This window comes from Urocampus carinirostris, chromosome 6, assembly GCF_059441175.1.
Source record: "Urocampus carinirostris isolate Australia breed hairy pipefish chromosome 6, RoL_Ucar_1.0, whole genome shotgun sequence".
Classification (NCBI taxonomy): domain Eukaryota; kingdom Metazoa; phylum Chordata; class Actinopteri; order Syngnathiformes; family Syngnathidae; genus Urocampus; species Urocampus carinirostris.
In genome coordinates, this window is record NC_142354.1 from 25502647 (window position 1) to 25529227 (window position 26581).

The 26581-nt window shown below is 39.4% G+C and overlaps 1 protein-coding gene across 1 annotated transcript; it reads left to right on the forward strand.

The window, feature by feature from the left end:
- espl1 (extra spindle pole bodies like 1, separase) lies at positions 1–25509 on the forward strand. Its single transcript, XM_088338438.1, has 32 exons — positions 1–137; positions 264–349; positions 887–1180; positions 1262–2002; positions 2100–2201; positions 2598–2709; positions 2796–2923; positions 2998–3191; positions 3275–3517; positions 3600–3744; positions 3828–3987; positions 4109–4248; positions 4395–4529; positions 4609–4725; positions 4796–4967; positions 5047–5175; positions 5329–5485; positions 6596–6705; positions 7123–8264; positions 10665–11046; positions 11198–11326; positions 17832–18045; positions 18122–18315; positions 18409–18536; positions 19750–19872; positions 21392–21541; positions 21607–21774; positions 22652–22756; positions 22826–22941; positions 23014–23097; positions 23216–23380; positions 25056–25509. Exons 2-32 carry the CDS (start codon positions 269–271, stop codon positions 25255–25257), a joined length of 6462 nt encoding a protein of 2153 aa, XP_088194564.1. The 5' UTR covers positions 1–137; positions 264–268; the 3' UTR covers positions 25258–25509.
- Positions 25510–26581: the final 1072 nt, after the last annotated feature.

Below are 26581 nucleotides of genomic sequence, written 5' to 3' on the forward strand. Positions count from 1 at the left end.
ACAGACGTTTCATTATTGTTTCTTTTTTCAGAACAAATTCACTTTCCCTGCTTGAAGTCGTTCTTTCCTTGCTTATTTAAAAGACCATGTACTTATTGTAAATACTCTCAATACCGTCAAGGTTTTCCAGAAAAAAAGTAAGTTGCTGTTGGATTTTTCGTTAGCGCGTAACTCCGGCGTTGGTCGTTAGCTAAAGCATTTAGTTTTGAAAAAATATTTATAACAATTGAAAGTGACTTACCTATTTCTTTAACACGATACAGACACAATGAAGAATCTGAATGTCAACGAAATAATTTCGCAGACAGCTTCATACAACGGGACGCTGCGGTTGTGCCAAGAGCTTGAGGTACGGATTTCCAAGTCAAACTACCTTTTAACATCAGTGTCCAAGTCAGAACATTTTATCTCATCTCATCTCATTAGCCGTACCGCTTATCCTCATTAGGTTCGCGGGGGGGCTGGAGCCCATCCCAGCCATCTTCGGGCAGTGGACAGGGGACATTTTATTTGCTACATAAATATACACAGTCTTAGATGTTTTCTTCCATTAGCTGTTTCAAACAGGTTTTGTACGGGTGCTTGAAATCCTTCAAATTTCTGGAATTTGAATGTTGTGTTTTCAAGGTATATTTGTGTATCTGAAAAATGCATGATTCACACTAGATTTCTTCTTTTAATTGTACTTGAGATTTTTGGAAAATTAGCTATGAATGTCCTTTTAAAAAGAGCTCAGAATTGGCCATAAAAGGTGTACCAACATTGTAGAAAAGTGATTCTTCATAGTGCTTTGTCTTTGTACTTTATGGACTTAAAGATCGCTCAAAGTTAAAACTGATCCTTTGATTCTACTCCAAATAAATGACCCTTAGTTTTGTATTTTCAGAGCCTTGTCAATCGTATACCGTCTTATGCTAGCACACTGTGCGACAAGATCATCAGAGCCTGTAACCAGCAACTTGGACTTGGATCCCTGCAGTTTGACCACATTGATCAATTGGTAGAACTTGTAGAGCTTGCCGTTCACAGCTATGATGCCCATGCTGTCGGTCAAAACAGTCAACTGTACATGGAAAAGATTATTTTTCATACAATCAAGAATCTCAGTTCCCTTCAAGTCCCCAATCTCTGCAAACGTGTGGCTGTGCTGCTTTATTCAAGGCTTGTCTCAACGCAGAAGGTTAGTTATATACTCTTTCAAAACATATTTGCGCTTTGTATTTCATATCTTGCTTAACGGTCATTATTGCAATTTTTTTAGGGTGAACATTATTATGTTCTAACTCGGAGCTGCTTTTCTGTATTGTGGAATGGACTCTCTGCTACAACAGAACAGAAGAACCTCAATCCAAAAGACAAATTAAGTTGCCAGTTTCAAGCATTTGACTTCCTACTGTTATCGGAAAATGAAACCGTTGCTATTTCCAAAGCTTATGTATTTATAGAGAGTGCAATTGGTGAATTCACGAAAAGTTTAAAAGCAGTGACTGAAGAGGATGCCTTAGTTGTTCTCCAAGAAATGCACAAACTGATTTCCAAACATTGGACTTCTAGTCAAGACTGCAAAACTGATGGTTCTATGCCTTCTATTGATACATCTAGTATATACACGCTTTTTGATATAGCACTTGTTATAATCAAGATGCTGTGTAAAGCTAGCTACCATAAGATGGCTTCCATTTTCCTGACTGAAATATATGTCAAGACTAAGAACCATGCTGATTGTCAGACTGCAGCTCTAAAGCTAGCAAAGTGGGCAATTGAAATCCATTCCAAGAAGATTCCCGATGAGTCCAATGATGAGCTTTTACGAAAGTGTGCCAGGGCCTTGAGGTTGCTTCCTGTTGAGTTGGGTGAAGATGCAACACATTCTGTCCTGGGAGGATGTGGATTGGTTGTGTGGGTTGTGGAAAATTGCCATAAAGGATCGAGTGGCCCTGTGCTCTTGGCCTGGTTATCTTTTCTTGAGGTGCACCAAGACCTGATAACAAGGATCTTGGAGGTTGGTACTTTTACAATGTCTCTTTTTTGGGGGGGGGGGGGGGGGTTATGGAACTGTACCCTGTTTTAAAGGATGTATTATCTTTATTTCCCCCCAGAGCTCAATATTAAAAAATGAGTCCAACAGACTACGACAGACCCTTTGCACCAATTTTTACCACGGACTTTCATTTTCCTACGAGAGCCTGCTTGAGTCACAGGTGAACATCCTTTCTCATGATGGTTGGATAAATAAAAATATTAAGTTGCTGACACGGTGTAGCTTGTCATGTGTTTATGTGTAATATGTTTAAGGGCTGCAAAGATGTTTAATGTTAGTGTTGATTTATTTTTTTGAATACGTTTTGATTTCAACTCTTGTATTTTAAAACGCCTTTTGTTCAAAGTGCCCATGGAGATAACATAAATTAATGATAAATTGGTCCTTGGTCCATTTGATGCCACAGAGTAGGCAAGAAATGTTGATTTTTAAGGTTACAAAATAAAGCAAATTACTAGTGTCAGCCAAAGACGATTCCCTTTCAAAATACTCATATTAAATAAATAATAATAGATTAGTAATTGTGTAACTTGTTTATATAATCATTCTTTGTTAGCTGGAGGACAGTGACATTCTGTCTAGAGTGCTGCTCTACTGCCAATCCACAGCTGGGCGTATGATGTCTGAAATTCGCAAACTGTCTGATGAAGACCTCCTTGTTAAAGCAGGTAGAAGCAGTGTTAACAAATACATAGATTTTGAATCAAAATATATACATTTATACTTTTTATATTTTTCTGTTCTCCCTATGTAGTTAACGCAGTGAACAAGTTGGCTTCTGGCTTGTACAATCGTCAGCTTTACAACCAGGCATTCACACTTCTTGAGATCCTGTGTCATGATCTAAGCAAAAACGGCCCCTCTTCACTTTCAATTGATCGGGTAATCTTTCTGTTTCTGAACAACCGCAGTTAATTTTTTGCTTCATGGAATAATTTCAGTTCACCTTTCCCCAGTTGAATTGGCCCTTCATGCTAATTGTGCAGTCATCTCGGCGAGCAGGGCACCTGGAACAGGCACTGGACTGGGTCATCCTGTGGCTGAAGGTCTTGGGGAATAAAATGGCTATGCATATGACAAAGCCCATTTCTTTGTGGGTGAAAACCAAGATGGACGGCGCACGCAACTCTGACTCTGACATCCGACTAAGGTTGGCAGTGGTTCGGAAAGGTCAGACTTTCCAATTTAGGTTTACTCACGTTTTATTGGTGTGTGTTGTTTCTGATCTTGTAGGACAATACGCGATGGCTTTGGTCCTGACGTTCCAGGTGAAAGTGTAATGCTCTGCCTTTTGGAGGAGGAGTTGCGTTTTTATAAGGAAGAAGCTAGAGACACGTCCCATGAACGCTACAACACTCTTTGTGATCTGCTGGACATCTGCCATGAAGAAAGCTCCCACACCCTCCTGCGTGCAGTTTACCTAACTGAAATGGCCCATGTCGTGTGTTTTCAGGATTTTAGTGAGCAGACTGATTGGTAAGGACGTAATATGATGATGTCTGCATTGTTCTGCATTTTTATTTAATTTTCATGCTAATTGTTTTCTCTAACTTCATAGTACGGCTGTTGATTTTACCCAGGAAGCTTTACGGCTTCTTGAAGAGGAACCAGAGACTCCTGAAAACACAAGCAGGCTCAAGGACCACAAAGCTCAAGCTTTGCTTTGGCTTTTCATTTGTTCTCTAGAAAAACATCTTCAGGAGGTCTGCATCTCATATTTTAATGGTAGCTTTTATTCCATTAAAAAGGCTGGATTGTGATGGGGTTGCTTTATATTTGTCGCTAGGCAATTGAAAGGGACGGGAAGCTTCGAGAGATGCGTAAGCAGTCTTTATGTGTAGAACATCCTATAGGAACTAATGATTTGGATTACGAGGAAAAGCAGAAGAATGAGGACAACATCTTGGTCTATGATGGTCTAAAATTCAGCTTGGCTGGACAGAATAGTAAGTACTCTTTTTAATTTGTTGTCAACAGAGAATTTGTTGCATCTTTTGAAATGTATATACTATTTGCATAAGTTTATTCTCTTATTGTATCATTTGGTTTTGTTTGTTCCATTTAAAGAGTTGTGCCAACCTTTGGAAAGAGCGCTGACTGAGTGGGCTGCTCTTCTGCACTCTTCAGTTTTGCCTTCGTTGAGGAATCCTAAACAGACTCATGACTCTATTGTGTTGACAGCATCTCTTTTCAGATTAATGGGAAAGGTAACTAAGTAGGGCTTTTGACACCTATTTTAAAATAAATTGAACTACTTGACCTGAGCATTCTTGAAGTTTGCATGTGAGTCTGATTAACATTTTTTTAAAGTCTCTTTTCTCCATTTTGCTTGATTGTATGTTTCTCATTTTAGCCTCTTAAAGCCTTGGACGCATATAAACTTGCTAGTGAATTTTCCAGCCAACTTGGTGACACTCAAAGGTGTGCACACTCCCTCTGTCAGTCAGCTGGCCTCCTTTTGGAAATGGGCTCCGCTGAACTTGCTTTGGTAAAGCATTTTTCTGATGATGCATGACAAGTTAAATTTTATTTGATTATATATAACTTCCCTGTTGATGACATTTTAGGCTCAGACTGAACAAGCTGAAAAAATGATCACCGCTGATTCGAACATTGAAGCGCCCTCCACTCTCTCCCTTTTTATCATTTTGTTGAAAGCTCAATGCTGTTACAATTTTGGACAGGTAAGCAGTGGTTCTTATTGCATTTGGAATTTAGAGATTTTTTTTTTAATTGGTATTTCCACTTCAACAGGTGGATTGTGGAGTTTCTTACCTGTGTGATGTGCTTAATGAGTCCAATGAGCAGAAATGTTATAAAGACTGGTATATGCTCCGAGCTCAAGCCCTTCAGACGTGTAGCGCATACCTCAGTTTGGATGCATCATTGCTGCCTCAAGCCCAACGGTGCCGCATTACACAGCACGGTAGGCTGTTTATTACAAAATTCACATAACCGGCTTTAGCTGCAAACATCATTTGAGGTTTTTTCCTTTTTTACCTCAGGTTTTAAAAGCCCAGATACTGCCTTGTATGAAAGCCTGCATCTTTTAAGCAGATTGCTAGTCACTTATGTGGGCAGAGGATATTATGGGAATGATGGTAAATGCTCAGAAGTGCGCTTCATTGATGCTGGTATGTTATGTAACCGTTATGATCAATTTAATTCGTCTGACCTAGTCTAGCAATTATATTTTTTACCATATAGTCATCATACAGCAATAGACTATTTAACATTAACCCATGGCCTTTGTGGTATTGGTACCCCCTACTCTCAATCTACAACAGGAAACAATCTAGAATTCAAATGGCGAGTGCTGTCTGAAGTGTTGACATGTTCAATGAAAGTGATTGTGCTGAGAACAAGCTGTGGTGCCATTAATGACGCAAGACTGCAGTGTAGAGATGCCCTTAAACTGGCCATCAAGTTGCAAGCCCTGAGCCAGTAAGTGTCTGAATTGTGTGATGTTTTACAGGAAAGCAACAGCATTTACACTTCACGTCATTTTAAACTCATCCAAATCAGGTGAAATTAAAAAATACACTCTCGTGTGTTTTTTTTTTCTTCAAAAAGGACAATTGTTTACTTGATATGAAAATGACCCATTTTAAAAGTACATTTATTCCGTGCAAAAATTGAACAAATTGACCAAATTTTTGAGGTGTCATTAAAAAACTACTGTATGTATTCATGTGAGGCCCCTTCTCATGGTTTTTCTTCATGCGGGTTTTTATTTTTTTATTTTATTTTATTTTTTTTTTTAATTGGTTTAAGATGAGCGGATGCTGTAATTGTAACCTGTGCAGTCCTTTGAGACAATTTGCGATTAAGGGCTATTTAAATAAATGTGACTTGACTTAACCCTTCATTATTGAAATAAAAATTTGCTTCAATTTGACTCCGCTCAAACTAAGCATTTTAAGGGACAAAAGTTGGTCAATACGTGCAGCTGTTAAAGTCATTTATTAACAACGTAAACTATAAATCCAATACCAACATAAAACTTGCAATGTATTTATTGAATCTCCTTCAGAGTCCGATTCCTCATCAGATTCACCAAAGAGTTGTTTCCGGCATAGTAATTTTGTGCTTTTTTTTTTTATCTTTCAGGACAACTTTGTATTTTTCCATTCTCCAACATTTGTTTTTGGTACAGTGAATAAAAAATAGTGTGATAATGAGAAACTCTCATACCTGTTCATAGGTTATTCATTCACTGGTGGTCTAATGGTAAACATGTAGCGCTCTCATTGCTATGACCCAGGTTCGATTTCCATCGCATCCCATGTTTTGGGATTTGTTGTCGGCGATACTTTTCAAATCATCAATTTTTGCACAAATACGGTAATATACTACCATATAACACGCACCTAAACTTTGGGTTCTTTTTTTAGGTTAAAAAAATTCTCATTTTACAAGTATAAGTACAGTACCTAATTTACGGGGCTTTATAACCGTAATTGTCAATTTTGGAATAGTTTTGCTTATTTAAAACATTTCTAGTTTTTTGTACAGGTAGGTTTGTTTTAGCAACCTTATTTTTTATTCTTGTAGGTGTGCTGAGCTGTTGGTGGTGAAAGCTGAGTTGGAATTGATGATGGGGGAAACGGATGAAAGTGGATTGGATTTGGACAAAGTCAGGGAACTTCTCGATACGTACTCAGGTTGGCCCAAAGTGACACTTTATATCCTTCAAGAGCTACAGTAAATATAAAAAATATCACAAATGACATAATTATGTCAAACTAAATTAAAATGTATTAATGCTGAAGATGACAAGTTTGATTTCTTTCAAATCTGGATGTGAAATTCAAAAGCATGTTGATTATTAGAAAAACTTCTCAAATGTTCAATATGCTTAACATGGCACTCACAAAGTCGGTAATCCAGCCCCTGTCAAATACACTGAAGCGTAACCTGGGTAATAGACTGCAGCACAGTACCAGTCCTATTATTATTTTTTATGTACAAATTATCTGCTAGAAAAATTATTAATATTCATAAAAAAAATTTAAACACATGGTATTTTACATAAGATGGCTTTGCATGTTTGATGTGTAACCAGCCTTCTGTCTGTCCAGATTTTTCAAATCCAGAGTCAAAGCCAGAGGTTAAAATCAAACCAAGAAAAGGTCGTCCGGTGCAAAAATCTCATTCTCCAATACCGGTTGAGGAGGACGACTTGAAGAATATCCTAAGTACAAGGTGGAGTGTCAAAGAACCTATAGTGAGAGATGAATGTAGCTCCCCACCTCTCAAGTCCAAACCTCAGCAGTGGCTCTCATGCCTCACACACAAACCAACCTGCCAGTGCCTTTGTTGCTCCGAACCCCTTCTTGGTCGCGTTACCACTCGTTGGGGTGCTGTACAGGCAAACTTGATTCTCCAGCTCGACCATTCCGAAGCCAAAAATTGTTTTAAACTTCACAAGGCAACATTGGCTCATTGTAAAACAGTCACTGCCAAACTTAAGGCCAAGTTGGCTAAATACATTCCAACTGTTGGCCCTGTTGTTGGGTCTCCTAAGTCATCATTCATGCATGATCTGGTGGGTCGTGTGTACCTTCACATGGCCATTTCTGGACTTGACCCCAGCCACAGTAAAGTCTACAGTATAAGGAAAGTAGTTGAAGCTGGGTTAGCCTTTGTCAAGTCAGCGCACCACCCGCAACTAAAGGCTGTGGAAGCAGGTCTCATGGCAACCAAGGCCATAGTGTCATTGTTGGCCTTGGCTGCGAAGAAAAGTTGCAGGCTTGAGGAACTTTTTTCAAATGTGTGGACATGGAAGGCACCCAAAAAGCCTAAAGTTTTAAAATTATACCAATCTCCACTCAAAGAATCTAACGTTTTGTGCATGTCTGAAACCAAGAAGCAGACAAGAGGCAGGGTCTCAAAGCCAAAAGTCAAAGATGTAAGATCTACAGCTAAAGGGAAGACCCAAGGTCCAATGACTCCGATTATGCTTCCAATGACGCCAATTCTTAAAACTCCAGTGATTGGGTCCAAGTCTGCAAGGGATCTTGGTGCATTTGACTTTAACACAGAAGTACCCGCAATTGCCTTTACGCCATTCCATAAAGCAAAAGCCCCAAACACAGCACAGAATTCACAGAAGATTGCCTCTCGGCTGCAGTTTCAGGTTTTTGATGAATTCCAACCTGCTAAAGACAAAGTTCAGCGTGTACCTGCTGCTCCAAGACGCATCAAGAAATCTCGGTTTAAGGTGAGCTGTACAAATACACGAACCAGTTTCCTACCTGCAATGTAAAAACTGCCGGCCTACCTACCGTATTTATCCGTCTATCACACGCACCCCTAGTTTCTGATTAAAAATTGGTTTACAATTTTTAACGATTTCTCAGATCAAACTAAACATTGTAAGTGACAAACATTGTTGAATATGTCCTGCCATGATAAAAACTACCGTAAATTCCGGACCATAGAGCGCACCTGATTATTAGCCGCACCCACCACATTTTAAGAGGAAAACCGATTTTGTACTTACACAAGCCGCACCTGTATATAAGCCGCATGTGCCCACATTGAAAAGATGTAACACAAACACAAAATTAACCCAAACCCGACTTTAAGTCCCGCGATTGAAACTGAATGTCCTTCATAAAGGTACACAGTCCAAAAATCCCGGCCGGCAAAATGAACGGAAAATGATACCGGTACTTAAGGTTTGATGCAGACCTGCAGAGTCCGGGTCCCGTTGAAAGTAATCCAAGGAAAAAAGTGTATATTTCCAAAGGTAAGGGTGGGAAGAATATATATCCACTATTGTCCGCTGCGTCCACAAACACTCACCTTTACTGGTCCCCACTTTCCGTCAGCTCGCGTTTTTTTCGCCCCTTTTTTATTAGCCCATGCTAAACCTATCAGAATAAGTGTCTGAAATAAATACATTACAAAAAATATACAGTTGCAAATACATATTCTACATCGTTACACATATTTACAAAGAAAGACGGTACACCGAGAGAGTTTTCAAAGCTTTAATAATAATAATAATATAACGTGCTTCGTTTTGCTTTCGCTGTTAATATAGGTGTACGAAGTGTTTTAGCCCTTTTTTTATTTTTACACGTTCATGTTAGCGTAGTCTTTTGTACAGAAGATTACGATAACGCAAACGTATGATTAGCCTGGGTTAGCTTTATGTTTACGTTTAACATTCAAGGTAAAAATTCAGGGTGTTGGAACGGATTAAAACGATTTACATTCTTTTTAATGGGAAAAATGATTTTGGTGATCGAACAAATCTGTTTTCGAACAGGGTTCTGGAACGGATTATGGTCGAGAACCGAGGTTCCACTGTATGCACAAGCCAAGAAATTGCAGTCTTCCTCGGCGCATATATTCCAATGGCCTAAATCTTACCTCTTGTACTCGAGCGCCGCTGGCGGCCGTTAGAAAAATTACATAAATTCGCCGCATCACTGAATAAGCCGCAGGGTTGAACGTTCGGGAAAAAAGTAGCGGCTTATAGTCCGGAATTTACGGTAATTGAAAACATGAACTATGACCACAATACCAACATAAAATTTACAATGTATTTATTTAATGTCCTTCAAAGTCTGAATCATTGTAAGATACTCCAAAGAGATATTTCCCTGATAGTAATTTTTATTTATAATCTTTCAGGATGATTTATTTTTTTTGTTTTTTTTCCTGACATTTTTCTCATGTACTGTGAATTAAAAAAGTGAGAGAAAATCTAATGCCTAAGTGGTTAGGCTTCTGCACTTCTCACCACCGCGATATGGATTCGATTCCTGTTGCATCCCTTTTTTAGTGTTTGGGGTCAGCAGTATTTTTGCACGAACATAGTAATATACCAGGGTCCCCGCGGATGTTTCAAGTCCTAAAAGGCATTGAATTGATTCTCAAAAGGCCTTAATTGGCATTAAAATGTCTTAAATCCAATTTGTGAAAGTCTTGAATGTGAACACATTAAAAAGATTTGTTTGAGCTAAAACATCTTCAACATGTATCAATTGTATTTTTCCTTAATATTTCACTGATTTGCCTTCGTGTAAAGCACCACATGACTACAATGGCAGAACTAGCAAAACGTTGACTTGTTTCCAGTCGAGCCTTTCTGAGCAGGCGCATGTCTTCGGTATATCCACAATGCACATGGTAACTTGGGACAGAGATGTTTACTTTGGACGATGTGAACGTATCCGTTTAACTAGAAGTGGCTGTCCGACAAGCATTTTTTGCCGCAGCTATAAGCTGTGCATGGTTATGTGTACAAGGCACGTATGTATTGTGTGCAAGAAATATTTGTGGGTTTTTTTTATCGACATAGTCTTAAATATCATTTCAAAAGGAATTAAAAAGCCTTGTTTAGCTTTTTTTTTAACCAGGAGGAACCCTGTATACTACCATAAAACTTTGCATAGGAAGTGAACCCAAACATTGAGGTTTTTTTTTTTTTTTTAAGGTAAAAACTGTGCCTTATACACAAACACGATAAATGGATAGAGGAGGTTAGACGTCTAGCCGTTAATTGCATTGAATGACTTAAAATATTTGACCGCTATAGATGAGTTGGATAAAGGAATGACTGCATGGTAGGATTTTGGAATAATGGCAATTTAAACTCTTTGTACAGGTGGAGTTTAGCGATGAGAGTGATTCAGAGAACATTGGTCAGGAAGAACTTCTTGAAAAAGTGTCCAAAAAGAGACCCACCACAAGACAAGCAACTTGCAGAAAGAAGGCCTCAGCCACCCCTGCGGAGAAAGTCTTACCTAAAAGGCAAACAAAGAAGAAAAATGATGTACTATTACGAGACACTTCGTCTGAAGACGAACAGTCACTGTATCGTCGTTCCTTAAGACTTGGAAGAACCAGAAAGGCCTCTGGGCAGGAGTTACAATTCGAGGAGGAGCCCGACAAAATGAGGGCAATTGAAGAGGAAACGAATGAAATTCTAGACATGAGCCTTGAGGACTTAAGGGCATCAGACACTGAGACAAAAGACTTTGACGCAGGTAAAATCTCCATTTCTACAGGATTGAAATTAAGGTCAAAATGAGGAAATAACACTGACGATTAGATTTTATTGACTGACCACAACTGACAGTAGTTTAAGCAATCGCTTACAACCTTATTAATTTATTCTCCTCTTTTCACTCTTTGAAGATAAACATTTTGTTGGGATGTTGCGAAGGGAATTGGGTTGTGATTTGGAGAGAAAACACTTGCTTGACAAGACCGGGCATCAGGCTAGAAGCCCTACAACTCTCCTTCATTATCCCGACCTCAGACCAGGTAAGGTTTCACAGATACCAATGTTGTTTTCTGAAAGGGAAAAAAATGACCAAAACAGGTTGGCTAAAAAATGGAATCATCAGTTCAAGATTGTCATTATAATAAAATGCTAATGAAATTTTCTTTGCAACCTCGATGTAAATTCTTTACAATGGAAGTTCAGATTCACAAAGGCAGTTGAAAATCTGATATAATGAAATCATTTTCACACAAAAGGGAAATACTGTGTACAGATATGTACATTTTTGTTTTTCAAGACTATTCTGTTTTGTATAGGTACTGGGGTCCAGACCCTTTTTGACCTGTAAAGCCAAAATAGCAAACTATTTTGAGTTTTTTTTTTTTTTTTTTTTTTTTTTTTTTTTTTTTTGACAGCCATATCATACATTGTATGATAAAATTCAGAAAAAAACGCTCTCCAGACGAAATCTGATTTTTCAGTGCATTTTGTTTCACTTTACTCTGTGTAAAAAGGGAGAGGCCAGCCCGTTTAAGTTTCCTGAGGAAGAGAGTACTTGCTGAGCCTTCTTCACCAGGTGGCAAGTGTTAGTAAGTAGACCAGGAGTAATGTGATGTGGAAGGCCAGGAACTTGATGTTGTCAACCCGCTCCATCACTTCTCCATTCAGGAGAAGGGGGACTTAATCTTTCTGGACCTCCTTGGTCTTCTCTGTGTTCAGCACCACCGTGAGATCTGTTGTGTATCCTCTCTAATGGGTTTCATTGTTGCCTGAGATAGATAGATAGATACTTTATTCATCCCCGCAGGGAAATTCACAATGAGATGAGACCTACCACTGTAATGTCGTCAGCTAATTTCACGACTGTAGCAGTGAACAGTGGATGCAAGTAAATAGCGTAAAGAAGGCTTGGCTGATCACACACCCCTGTCGCGTGCCCGTACTAAGAACCAGGGGAGGTTTTATGTCATCTGCCCAATTCTCACCACCCGAGTCCTGTTTGTGAGAAAGTCCCTGATCCAGTGGCACAATAATTCAGGCAGACCCCCACTGTATGTAGCTTCAGTTCCAGCTTTTCTGGGATGACTTTTTTGAAAGTCTACAAACGGCAGCTTGGCATATGTGTTTGGCTGCTGCAAGTCAAGTCAAATTTATTTATATAGCCCTTAATCACAAAAATGTCGCAAAGGACTGCACAGGATTACAGTTACAAAATTACACAATTACCTGATCTTAAACTAGCAAACCAGCATGCGGGCAAGGAAAAACTCAAAAACCTCAGTGTGAGGAGAAAAGAGAAACCTTGAGAAAGGACCTCACATGTGGTAATCCCCCTTCCAGGATTGAACAGGGTTAATTACAATTAGCATTACTGTACACAGAATAGTAAACACTAGGTAAGATGTTGAAAATGTCCGGAAAGAGCATGACATCAACGACGACGCCAGCTGGTAAATGCAGGGGTTGACATGCTGCAGGTCAGACCCCGGTCCGCTGACCCATCCCAAATCATCCTTCTCCTTCGTATCAGCCAGGCAGGCCTCAGAAAAAGACAGGACAAAACAGAATACGAGGTGGGCATCAATCATATGCTTTGGAATAGAAGTGTGTCTTAAGCCTCAATTTAAAAACTTCCGTTGAGGTTGCAGATCTTATCTCCAGAGGCAGGGCATTCCACAACACCGGGGCCCGGATGGAGAACGCTCTCGAGCCCGCAGACTTCTTGGCTCTCGGAATCACAAGTAGACCGGCATTTTCCGAGCGCAGACTCCGTGCAGGAACATAGGGGGAAATCAAATCAGAGAGATAAGAGGGTGCAAGCCCATGCAAACATTTATATGTCAATAAGAGAACCTTAAAGTCACATCTTAAGTGGACTGGGAGCCAGTGCAAGTTGGCCAATACAGGTGTAATATGCTCAAACTTTTTAGTCTTAGTCAAAAGTCTAGCTGCCGCATTCTGAACCAGCTGCAAACTTTTAATGCTAGACATCGGGAGACCAGAAAGCAATACATTACAGTAATCAATCCGAGAAGTAATAAACGCATGAATTAAAATCTCTGCATCTGATTGGGACAGCATTGAACGAATCTTCGCAATATTACGGAGGTGGTAGAAAGCTATTCTAGTAATATTTTTCACATGTAACTGAAACGACAGATTAGGATCAAATATAACACCTAGATTTTTGACCGAGTCACTATGGGTGATATTACATTTGTCTAGGTTCAGGGTAATGTTTGAAAACAAATGACGACAGTGAGCTGGACCAATAATCAACATTTCAGTTTTTTCTGGGTTAAGGCGTAAAAAATTATTTGACATCCATCTTTGAATCTCAGTAAGGCAATCCTCCAGATTTCTAAAACTTAAATGTCCAGTTTTTTCCAGTGGCACATACAGTTGAGTGTCATCTGCATAGCAATGGAAACTAATATTATACTTGCGGATAATGTCACCAAGCGGGATCATATAAATACTAAAAAGAAAGGGGCCAAGTACAGAGCCTTGAGGAACACCACAAGGGACATTAGATTGTTTAGAGGTCATATTGCCATAGTTAACACATTGCATCCTGTCTGACAGGTAGGACCTAAACCAAGAGAGTACAGTTCCTGAGATACCAATGCGTTCTAGACGAATCAATAATATGTTGTGGTCGACCGTATCAAAAGCAGCGCTGAGGTCCAGCAGCAGTAACATTGATGAGGCACCAGAATCTATTGTTAAAAGGAGATCATTGGTTACTTTTGCAAGGGCTGTCTCAGTAGAATGATTTGCTCTAAATGCTGAGTGGACAGTTTCAAAAAGGCTATTTTCTGACATGAAGTCATTTAGCTGCTGTGCAACGACCTTTTCAAGTAATTTCGCAAGAAATGGCAGATTTGACACTGGCCTATAATTACCTAGGCTTTCTGGGTCAAGGTTAGGTCGCTTAAGCGTGGGTTTAATGACGGCAGACTTGAAGGCTACAGGAACAATACCCGAGGATAGCGATATATTAATAATATTTAAAACTGATGGTCCTAAGATCTCAAACAGATCCTTCACCAGTGAAGCTGGAAACGGATCAAGCAGGCACGTAGTTTGTTTGGCCCTACTGACCATCTGTGTTAGATTATCAAGGGACAATTCATTGAAACTGGAGAATGTTTCTAAACAACCGCTGACACAGTCCATACCTAGCACCTCCACATCTTTGATATAGGAGGAGGAAACAGAGCGTTCTTTTAAAATTTCATTCCTGATTAGTTGAATCTTTTTATTAAAAAATTCCATAATGTCATTAGCAGAATGAGTGCAACCATTTGGGTTAAGTTGTTGTCTGGTAAATTTCGCCACTGTGTCAAATAAAAATTTTGGATTATTCTTATGTTCAACAATAATCTTAGAGAAATACGAAGCTTTAGCTGAGGCAAGAGCTACTTTATATTTCAGCAAACTGTCACACCAGGCCAGTCGAAAAACCTCCAGCTTAGTAGTGCGCCATTTTCGTTCAATTTTTCTGCAACTTTGTTTGAGTAACCTAGTTTCTTCAGTAAACCAAGGTGTATTCTTCTTGGGTCGGAATTTATACTTTAGGGGCGCCACAGAATAAAGAACATTTACCAAAGCAGTATTGAAGTTGTTTGTAAGTGAGTCAACAGACCCAGTGTACGAAGGGAAGGCTGCAGTTACCGTAGGTAATAATTCTTTTAAGGCTAACACCGTTTTAGGGCGGATATTGCGACTGCTAAAGCCTATATTTTCCTTATCACAGTAAACATTAAACAACACCTCACATTTAACAAAATAGTGATCAGAGATGGCATTAGGATACGGTAACACTGTAACATTTGAGGCTACTACGGGTCAGGACAAGATCTAGAGTGTTCCCATCTTTATGAGTTGGCACATCAACTATTTGATTGAAACCAAATGTATCCATCAGTGACTTAAATGCAATTGCAAGTGAATTTGATGGGGAGTTTATGTGAACATTAAAATCACCAATAATTACAACATTATCCGCATACGTAACTAAGTCTGTTAACAAATCAGAAAATTCTTCCAAAAAATTTGAGTATGGTCCAGGTGGGCGATACACAACAACTACATAAATTGGTGTTGACATTAATGACCTCATAACAAGTGCTTCAAACGTTTTAAAACTAGTAGGGGTATTAGAAGTAAATTTCAACCTATTTTCCGATATAAGAGCAACACCTCCACCTTTTTTGCATGGTCGTGCCAAGTGCGCACTCACAAAGTTAGGGGGAGAAGCCTCATTTAACACTACAAACTCATTTGGTTTCAACCAGGTCTCACAAAGGCCAATAAGGTTAAAATTGTGTTCATTAATAAGGTGATTAACAAGTAAAGCTTTGGAGGCTAGTGATCTAATATTAAGAAGGCCAAGCTTCAGCACTGTGGACTGAGCTGAAACCTTTCGCGAGTTTTGCACCTTAGTGGTAACCACCACAGGATTCGACTGCCGGTCCCGGGTCTTGTGCCTTGCATGACGGCAGATGCGGCCCGAATTCCATACCACAGGAATATTGTTGACCAGTGGAGTAGCAGGATGACTATTGGTAGAAAATAATGTTATTTCTTCTCCCTCCTCACCTAACAAGGGAGAAACAGAGGTAAGAGGCACAGAAGAAGATGCTATAGAATAGTATAAATCAGGGTGTATGGTGCAGTCAGTAGAACACTCTAAACTACAAAAACTATGTGAATTGCATGAATCTAGCATAGCGCTAGTTAGCTCTAGCGTTACAGACTCCACACCCATGGTAACAGGTTCACTAATCACCTGTGACCTGGCCTGCACTAGTGTATCCTGTCATGGAAGGCTTAAACAGTAATCTATATTTTTAGAAAGAGTGAGAGCACCTTCCCAGTTAGGGTGAAGGCCGTCTCTCCTCAGCAGGTCAGGTCGGCCCCAGAAAGCAGGCCAGTTATCCACAAACCTAAATCCCTTCTGATTGCAAAAACTTGCCAGCCATCGGTTTAGCGAGACTAGTCTGCTAAACCTCTCATCATTGCCTCTCGCAGGCAAGGGGCCAGAGACAATTACTCGATGCCGACTCATCTTTCTGGCGAGATTACAGGTCCTAGCAATATTTTTCTTTGTAATCTCAGATTGTCTCATTCTAGTATCATTGGAGCCGACGTGAATGACTATATCGGTGTAGCTAGCCCTGTCCTGGTGTCTAGGTTTGCTCGTCAGCTCCCTCAAATTAGCCTCAATGTCGGGTGCTCTGGCCCCAGAAATACACATAACCGTGGCTGGGGTGCTAAGCTTTATGTTACGGGTGATGGAGTCACCTATAACTAGGGTGCGGGAGCCAGTAGACCGGGGTGGAGTGGGACTAGCTAGGGGGCTGAACTTGTTATGCGTCTGAATTGGCTCACCGCGATTAGCATGCCGTTTAGGGTTAATGCTAAGCGGACTAGCAGGTTCGCTACAACCCACGCTAGCAGTGGTGTCCGAGGCACCTAACATTTTCCGTTTAAACTGCTCTCGCTCACGGACACGTCCCTCTAGAAGGGCAACCTGCCTACGGACACGGGAGCAACCTTTACAGCAACCCATACTTACTTGTAAGCGTCGGATGCCAAGAGCGTCCTAGCAGCCGTGGGAGGGGATATCCTTCAACAACGATCGGCAGCAGCTTCCGACTGTAAAAACAATTGTGCGCGGCACTTACCTTGCGCCAATCGTCCGAGATACTTACCCGAAACTTCAAGATAAAAAGTCTCAATCCAGAATTCTGCTAAAGTAGGAATCTGAAAACAATCTCGTAGACGCGACGACGTGAGCAACACAAAATTCCCGCCACTCGATAACCCGGAACCGGAAGTGATGCCAGTGCAGAAAATAGTGCTGTGTATTTATACTTGCTTTTTAATTAATATGTGTGAAAATTAATATTAGATTTATTTTTGATATATTACAATTGAGTCCAATAATTCAACAGATATACATTATAACTAGAATGGCTGAGCGCCATTAGAGCATCACAAGTGTTAGGATGCGAAATCATTTTGGGTGGAATCTCCCGTTTTGAGTCAATTAACCCCAAGCGTGACGTCCCTGGTTTGCTTGTATTATGCTGAATCAACGAAACCAAAAGTGCTGATTTAGCTTTTGGAGGCATTTTTCACATCTATTGTAACCTACCAGACTGTTTGTAGGAGTTTAGAAATGACTTCACAGACTCTCAAACCGATGCATATCGCTACTTGGATCCCAAACGAAAACATCACCTTCGCTTTCCTCGCGGATGATAGATTCTGTATCGCAAGAACATACATTCCTTTAATTCAAAATTATTCATAGACTGTTACTAATTAAATAAGTGTAAAGTAAATGGTAAAATACAAAAAATATTTTTAGTTTTGTCATGAAGGTTACAGGAAAAAATATTTTAAAATGTATGGTTGTATACATTTTGGGAAGTGCTAAATTAGTACTGTACAGTACTGCATGTTAATCAACATTAATACACAATCATGTCGGAAGCATTATTAAATCAGAATGATCTGTTTCCTTTTTTGTAGACGATCTTTCCTTGGACGATATCCAAGCTTTGCTCCGTGCTGCTTGGTTGGCCCTTCAGCATTTCCCCCATCCCACCACTTTTCCAAACCTCTGTGCCTTTCTGGCATTGTCTATTGGACAGCAGGATCCCGTTACAACAGCCATGCTTCACTCCCAGTCTTTGGGCATTACAAGCCGGCACCGCACCATCAGACACCTTGCCAGCTCTCTGATGTAAATGAGGCATGCAGTTTTATAAACTACAGTTAGCATGTGTCGTTTAGTTATGTTTATTGTGTATTTTTATTAGAAAGCTCAGAGAAACATCCAGTGGGATTGCAGATCAGATGAACAGTCTCTCTCTAGATGAGCCTTGTCCCATTGCCACCACGGAACAGCGCTTGTCTCAGTTGGAGAAACTCTTTTCCTTTCCAACAGCTGATTTCTCTGCTTTTCCTCAAAGCCAATGCAAAGAGTTTATGCATCAAATGGAAAATCTTCCAAGTCAGTGTACCCATGTTTCAACTCTCAGTTAATTTTGATTGTTCTGGTGTTAAAATAAGAATATTGTCACATTTTGCTTTCTCCTTACCCAAGATGTGACCGTCTGTATGATGTCCGTCCCCGGTGTAAAAGCTCGGGAAATGGGTGAAGGAATCCTATTGACCCGCCTGAAAAAGGGATCTGCTCCCGTCACTGTACACATTCCTACCTCCACTGAGACGGTAAACATGATGACACTGCTGCCTGAGAGTGAAGAGTAATCTATTTATTTGTGTTTAAAGTTCTTTTTTCTACTTTAAGAATTGTTTGGGTGTGTGTTATACAAGAGACCTTACGGTAGTCTATTACCGTATTTTCGCACTAATTGATCAGTGAAAAATATCACTGACCACAATCGTAAAAGATCGAGTGCAACAGCATCTTATCACCCACAAGACACATATGGTTGTTTTAGGTAACAAGAACCACATTACTTGCGTGGACATTTAATGAATAAATGGGATTATTCTCCATGGCTTGTGCGCAGAGGTGAGGCGCCTCTTTATTTCTTTCCTCACCTTCCCTCGCCCATACTGAAAAGTGAGCTAAACATTGCTGTTTTACGCTATTACCAATATATAGCTTTAAAGTTTCAATTTAGTCTTCTTTAAATTTTTAATGATATACTGGTACCCATTAGATGGCAACTCAGACTGAGAAGAGATCATGCTAAATGTCATGGAAACCAAACAGTTATCCAAAAATTCACTACTACAGAGACCAATGTTATAAAACCGAGAAAACAAAGTCTAGGATATAACCGAATTTGTCCAATAATCCGTTGAAAATATCGTTGGCTACAATCACTAAACATTAAGTGTAACGAGAATTGAACCCAAGTCGCTGCAATGAGAGCGCTGAATCTTAACCCCCAGTTATGATTTACGAAAAGTCATTGGCTTTTTCTCATCACACTTTATTCAAGTTAGTAAAGATGAATGTTAGAGAATGGAGAGAACAGTCATCCAGAAATACATAAATATAACAGAAAACGTAAGATGAGGAAAACTACTCTTTTGTGTATCTGATGATGAATCAGAAGGACATCAAATATTGTTCAGTTAATTTTGGTATTGTGGTCATAGGTTACGTTGTCGAGGTTTTTTTTTTTTTATCATGGCTGCACTATTCAACAATGTTTGTCACAACGCTTAGTGTGGGCGGAGAAAAAGTGAAAAAAATATATAGTGATTTTTTTTTTTTTAATCGTTTTATATATATATATATATTGAAAATTGGGTGTGCGCATTAAACACTAATATGGTGCCTGAGTGGGACATTACCCGATCATTTTTCTCCTTCACAAATCCTTAATTTAAAAAAAATACACATCTGCTTGGTGGTGATATATGAAAACTTGTCCTAACGCTTCATAATTGTGTTGGCTTTCTATAGCACTCAATTAGATGGCTGGTCCAGGAGATGGACAGTATCCAGGTGGCTCTAAAGGCGCTCAATGGTGTGTCTGATAAAGCTGTGTGGTGGGGGGACCGCAGGGTGCTTGACTCTCGAGTTGAGGTAAGCAACTTTCTACTGTTTGAATTCAGAATAAAATATTAGGCAATAAAATTGCATTTGTTCACCATAATTGTTCCAAAATACACACAAGGATGAAAAAAAGGCCATGCTGATTCTAGACAGTTCCTCACATGTACATTGCTACTGAAACACTGCCAGCATTGTGCCTAAATTCCATTCCCCGGCAAAATCTGACTCCCCTTTGCGTGAGCGTGCACTATGCTTCTTATCGCTGCGCTTTAAACAAAACTTTTGTCGCGATTATTGTATGTATCATGTCTTTCTAGCAGAATGGATTGGCATGATCAAAACAAAAATGGTTTGTGGTCTATATAATGGGTTAGGACATGCAAATGTCTTAAACATCAGAGGCGACCATTGTGGCTAAACGCTGTGTAATTCACGACTAGTTCTACACAAGTAGGCTTTATTTGGTGTACTAAAGTAGAGTTTTTGTAATGCATGTACACAGTTGTTCACTAATCGCAGGAAGCAGAGGACATTTGTGAATGAAGCTGTTAGTGCTTATACAACAAGTGAAAATGTGAAGTAAGGGGGTAAAATAAACTGCTAATCCATCCATCAGGTACCTGCACCACTTGCTCTCAGTGGGGTAGCGGGGGTTTTGGAGCCCATCCCTGGGTGCTTGTTCATTTTTTTTTTTTTAAACTATTTTTTCCAAGGTTTTGGGGCGTTGTCTTTTTCTTCAGAGAATTCCACTTCCTTTGAAAAAACGTTTTCACATGGTACTGATTAAACAGTGCATAGATATGAGATAGTAAGTTTGTACACGATAGGTAGTGAATATTTGTGATTCCCAATACTGAAAGTACTTTTAACTCTCTGGATGTTGGGTGCTCCGACATACTTTTGCACCTTAACTATTGCATTTGCTGTGACATTTGTGGTCCTTGCTTGATAGATTGATGTATCAAAATGATGCCACAATCACATGCTATACCCATTTTGCGGGGATTCTAACGGGACCACACATGCCATCCACACACACATCAACTTGCCATTCATGAACCACTCATCATTAGGCGGCACACACTTCAGAGATTCGATTCGAGAAGCAAATCACTATTCAAAGCCCCGTTTTCCTCTTATGTATTATACGAATAATGTTTGCAAAAATCTATCCTCTAAAAGCCATCAAAAATGTTTTCAGACACCATCACAATGTTTTGCATTTTTTGCACATGCGTCGTGGAAAAGGGCATCTTGCGGGTTTTCTCTGTCACCGCACACTTGAGGAATTTGTCGACTAAATGGCAAAATTAGACCTGGCGCAGTTGGCGTTGTTTTTATCCACACTTGACTAAAAATAACTGAAAAGGTCATTAATCATACAATTTAATTAGTATTTGTTATTTACTCATTCATTTAATCCGTCTAATATTGTTGGACAAAGTTTTTGTCCCGCCCTGGAAAAAAAAAAAAAAAGGCCAGTCAGTGTATAAAAGTAGTGCCTTGAAGTCCGGGATTTGCGGTATTTAATAGCTATTTTCTGTTTTAGCAATTGGTCAGAGAGATGGAGCAATTGTTGGGATGCTGGAAGAGCCTTCTCCTGCCTCTTTCATCAGATCCCAAACTCCCAGCAAAGACCCAGCAGCTATGCGAGATTTTGCGTGCAAAGGGAGTCACAGCCGGTGACGAGATGATAAAGGTGCTTCTTTTTTTCTGTGCCTTCATCTTTTAGGCGAGAAAACTCAAAATTTGACTTTTGTCTAGGTTTTACTTTCTGCAATGCCTCTGCTGTCTCAAAAAGAATTGAAAAGCTTTTTTCTGGGGATTTGTCCTCAATGGGACAATGATTGCGACCAGCTTCTCCAATCGACTGTTTTGCATTTGATGGACAGAGAGGAGCCTTGTGGTCATGTGGTTCTCATTCTTGACAAGGTACTGAACTTAAATCTATTATATTTAGCACAAAAAATATCAAAATTGGTATGAAATGGTTTGTTCTTGTACTTGGATTGATTTGATCCAACTCTTCGTTTTGTTACAATTTTTGGTGAGGTTGTTTCCCACAAAATAACACGTATAACAACCCAATTTTTTCAGGTGACTATACTAACAAAATCCAGGAGGTTTTTGAATTACTTTTTTGGGGTTGTTTTAAAACCAAATACCCACATTTTGGGGTTGTTTTATACAACACACGAGCTTCCTATATATACAGTATGTTTTTAGAGGGTTTAAGGCACATGTGCCTGATTTTTGTAGGGCTTTAAATAAAGGACCAAACATTTGTGCTTTCAACTATTTTTTTTTTCTTGAGCGGTTGTTTAGGAATGTGCTTTTTGTTTTGTATAATGTAGGAATTTAGTCATGTTTATTTGTATAGCCCTTAATCACAATAAGTTTCAAAAAAGTCAGGGATGTCAAACTCTGTTTAGCTCTGGGGCCGGATCGAGACTGTCTTAATAATCTCTCATATAAGTCGGATTCCTGGCCAAACTATGAAAAGAAAAATGCAATTTACATTCCTGAAAATAGGGTACTTGGAAATTTTATGACGGGTCAGGTTAAATCATCCAATCTACTGGGTCCGGCCAGCTGGCCGTATTTTTGACATTCCTAAACTAATTGATCCGTTGTTTTTTGTTGTTGGGGTTTTTTTGGTCATTTTTGCAACATAACCCAGGAATCTAATTCAACCCAACTAGTCAGTCTTGTCCCAAACTGGATTATTTTTTTACTTAACTTTTTTTTAGTGTGCATCTCCTGTCTACATTTAATCAAGGGTTCAAACTGATTGGCTTTTATTTCACAGTACCTTCAAAGATTGCCCTGGGAGAGCATCTCCATTTTGAAGTCCCGTTCTGTGAGCCGCATGCCGTCTCTGCAATCGTTGATTGGACTAAGCATTCAGAAAGAAGTATGATCACAGCATTAATATCAATATAGTATTAATTTGGTAATCCGTTATTTCATTATCCTTCTTCAGAATGACCCTCGATCTATTTTGACACATGGTGTGGACACCAAAAGTACATTTTACCTCGTAGACCCCGATGACAATTTGGAAAACTGCAAAGAACAATTTCAAGAGTGGTTCAAAAGGTTAGACAAATGTAATTTGCGCAATGGTGAACTTTTTTCTAATCAGCGTTTTCCTTTTATTACTATTTCAAGCAATCCAGATTGGGATGGTGTATTTGGACAAGCTCCAAAACCTGGACAGCTGGAAGAAGCTCTGGCATCCAAGGATCTATACATGTACGTCCATTAGGTTGTTAAAATGTGAATATGAGCTTGGTTGGAATATACAAATTGGTCCCAAATAACTTTATTTTCCCGTCATCTGTCTCATCTACTCCTATTCTGCACACTTCAGTTATTTGGGCCATGGTGCAGGAGCACGTTTCCTTGACAGCCAAGCGGTTCTGAAGCGACCAATGAGAGCCGCCTCTCTGCTGATAGGCTGCAGCAGCGCTGCACTTGCTGTGCGTGGGGATCAGGAAGGACAGGGCATCATTCTCAATTACCTCATAGCAGGCTGGTGAGAGAAGATTTTGCCTTTTTAAACCATCGTTACAATTTTAGGCAGGGTTCAAACAGGTGCTTGAATCCCTTAAATTCTTGAATTTTAATGTTTTCAATTATTGAAAAGTCCTTAGATTTTGGGTGAAGTGCTTGTAAATGATTGAAATTGTTGCCATGTTTCTCAACAAGTCTGCTTAAAAATGACACAGACACTGTTGTTTGGTTGCTTCACTTTGCCAACGCATTTCTTCTCCCCATTATAATTAACTGCAGCTAACATTAGTTTGTATGTCATGTGAAGCGTCATCGCCCAATACAGGTCACACCCAAGAGGATAGGCGCATGCACTATGAAATGTGTATTGTTGCAAGGATTACCAATTATGGGCAATGCAAAAAATAATGGTAGCCTTTCACAGTGGTTGCTCGTAATGGGAAGAACTTCCTGCAAAAGAAAGTGTTGGCTACATTTTGTCATTTTTACCAAACACCGACATGAGGGAGAGATGTTCTCTGACAATATGTTCGTAATTGACTTAACATGCTTAAATGCACATGCAAAATTGAAAACTCCATATTAGGGCTACAACAAATAATTGAGCCAAGTTCGATACATCAATGCAAATAAGAGTTCACACTATTCTGTTGTAGTACCACTTTGGTCCAGCAGAGAGCCCCATGACCGTTTTTTTGGGGGGGTGATCATTGCAAACAAAATTGGGGTGAAAGTTTCCACTTTATTGTTCAACTGTTTCATCATGAAACTAAGTTAACAATTTTCAAAGGAACAGAAAATGCTGCAGAGGTACAGAGAAAAAAAAAGAGAAAATAAATAAAAAAGAATGATAATGGTACGTTTACCTCTAACAAAGAGACAGATTCTTAAGCATGTTACATATAATTTTCATATTGGGAAGGTTAATCATATTCAAAAATATATACAACCCAAAAATAAATTTGTTGACTATTTAAAAAAGTGTTTACTTTATTGGTATATTTTCTTGTGGATAAAAAGATATTAAAACACAATGTATTGCTTTTTGGGTTTTTTTTTTTTGTATCAAAAGTCCAAATATAACATGACCTTTGAAGTAAGGTGGCAGGAAAAACGTATCTTGCGTATTTGCAGGTGTATGGCATATATTTGTATGTGTTTTTGTTAATTGACAAACATTTGGATTTTTCATTGTTTCATTATATAGAACATTCTTGTTTTGTGCACTTTTTTCTAAATGGCTGTCAAACGAACGTTTTGCGCCATGACTAAAAGCTCTGCCAAGTAATGTGAATGAGGCACGATGTCTTTTGTGCAAGAAATATTTGCGTTTTTTGTTGTGTTTGTTTCAATTTTTTGCCAACTTAAATTTGATTCCGGGGCAGCACGTTAGGGCAGTGGTTTGTGCGGTGTGGAGTTGCATGTTCTCCGCGTGCTTTTCCTCCGGGCACTCCGGTTTCCTCCCACATTCAAAAAAAATACATGTCAGGTTAAATAGCCGGTCCAAAATTGTCCCTAGGTGTGAATGAATGAGTGAGTGAGATGACTGTCTCTGTGTTCCTTGCAACTGGCTGGAAACCGATTTAGGGTGTCCGCTGTCCTCACACTTTAATAATTTGAGATAACCTTTAATCAAGATGAAAAAGATGTTTACCTGAGGAAAAAAAATGTCCTGACTCTTCTTTTGAATTCCACAGCCCCTTTTTTTTAGGAAACCTGTGGGATGTAACGGATAAAGATATTAACCGCTTCACCGAAGCCTTGTTAAAATCCTGGTTCTCATCAAAGTCTGGGAGTGCCCTGCTGGATTGCATTGGTCCATCACGGCATGCCACCCTAATGAAGCACTTGGTTGGAGCTGCACCTGTAGTCTATGGTTTACCAATTCATTTGCAGTAGAGAAGCTAAATCATTTTATGCAACATATACATTTCCTTTTTTTTTTTCCTTTTTTTTTTTGCTTGCTGTTCTTTTATTTCTTGTATATTCCCTTTTAAGTTTCAATGACTTTGATTATATAATGTAAAACTGTTAAATACAGTTTTTGGATCATTTTTAATAGATTTTAACGAGTTTTTCAATAATTTTGATGTTAATAAAGGTGCTCGAGTTTGATTCATGACTCTGTCCCAGTAAATGGCAATTACTTTACTATTTGCAGTGTGTATTTGCTTTTGTATAATCCATTATGAGTGCTATAAGTTAGTATTTTAATTCATGTACATGGTTTATGGAGGCCTTAACCGCATGGGTGTTGGGGCACCAATGAAGACACAAATCTGGACAGCCTATTCCACCGTTAACAGTCCTTGGCCTGTTCTTTGGTCATGGCAAAGTTGGAACCAGTCCATTCCCTAATGTTGTTGTCGGCCCAGTTCTTTTTCAGTCTTCCTCTCCTCCTGCCCTCTTGTTCTGTGTCCTGGAGAATGAGCTTGGTCAGTCCTAATCTTGCATCGCTACTATACCACTTAAGATTCCGTCCGTGCACAGTTAACAGTTCTTCGTAGGGTCCAGGTGCCCTCTGATGGGCTTGTGCACCGTTCTGTTTGACCCATTGGCTAAGTAGCTGATGCCTAGAAGTCCTGTAGCAGCGAGTCGCAATGGCCCGGATTTCTTTTCCCAGCTTTGCTGTGAGAGTACTTGTCTTACAATGAAAGAGGAAGATGGAAGTAACCAGCACTTGCATGAGGCTGATCTAGATTTCACTATGTTCTTGTCCTTCCAGATGGGTTTAAGTCTGGCAAGTGCGGCTGTGGTATGAGCTATACTGGCCATGATTTCTGGTTCTGACCTCCTTTTGTTATGACTGTTCCAATATGTTTAAATTTGGTGATAGGATCTAGTTTGCTGTGGTTAATTGGGATGTTTATTTTGCTGCATTGGTCAGTATTGCACTTTAGGAATTGGTGTACACTTCAATGGCCTGAACTAGTTTATGGCCTATGTTGCCATAGTGCCAAGTGTTTGACCCATTTCTAAATACCCATATTTCAGGAAATGGCTTGTGACATTTAACAAAGTGTAATTGGTTTCATTAAGGTCAATTATTCTCATTGGTTACATTTCCAAAGAAAAGTACCAATTTTCATATCGTCCAACGTGAGCATGACTTGTAACTGAGCATGTTGGGATAGCACAAAACTATTTAGCAACCCTTTTCTTAATTGTTGGTGCCAATTCCTAATTGTTTTGTTGTTGGTGCCCTCTTTGCAAAAATTTTGAA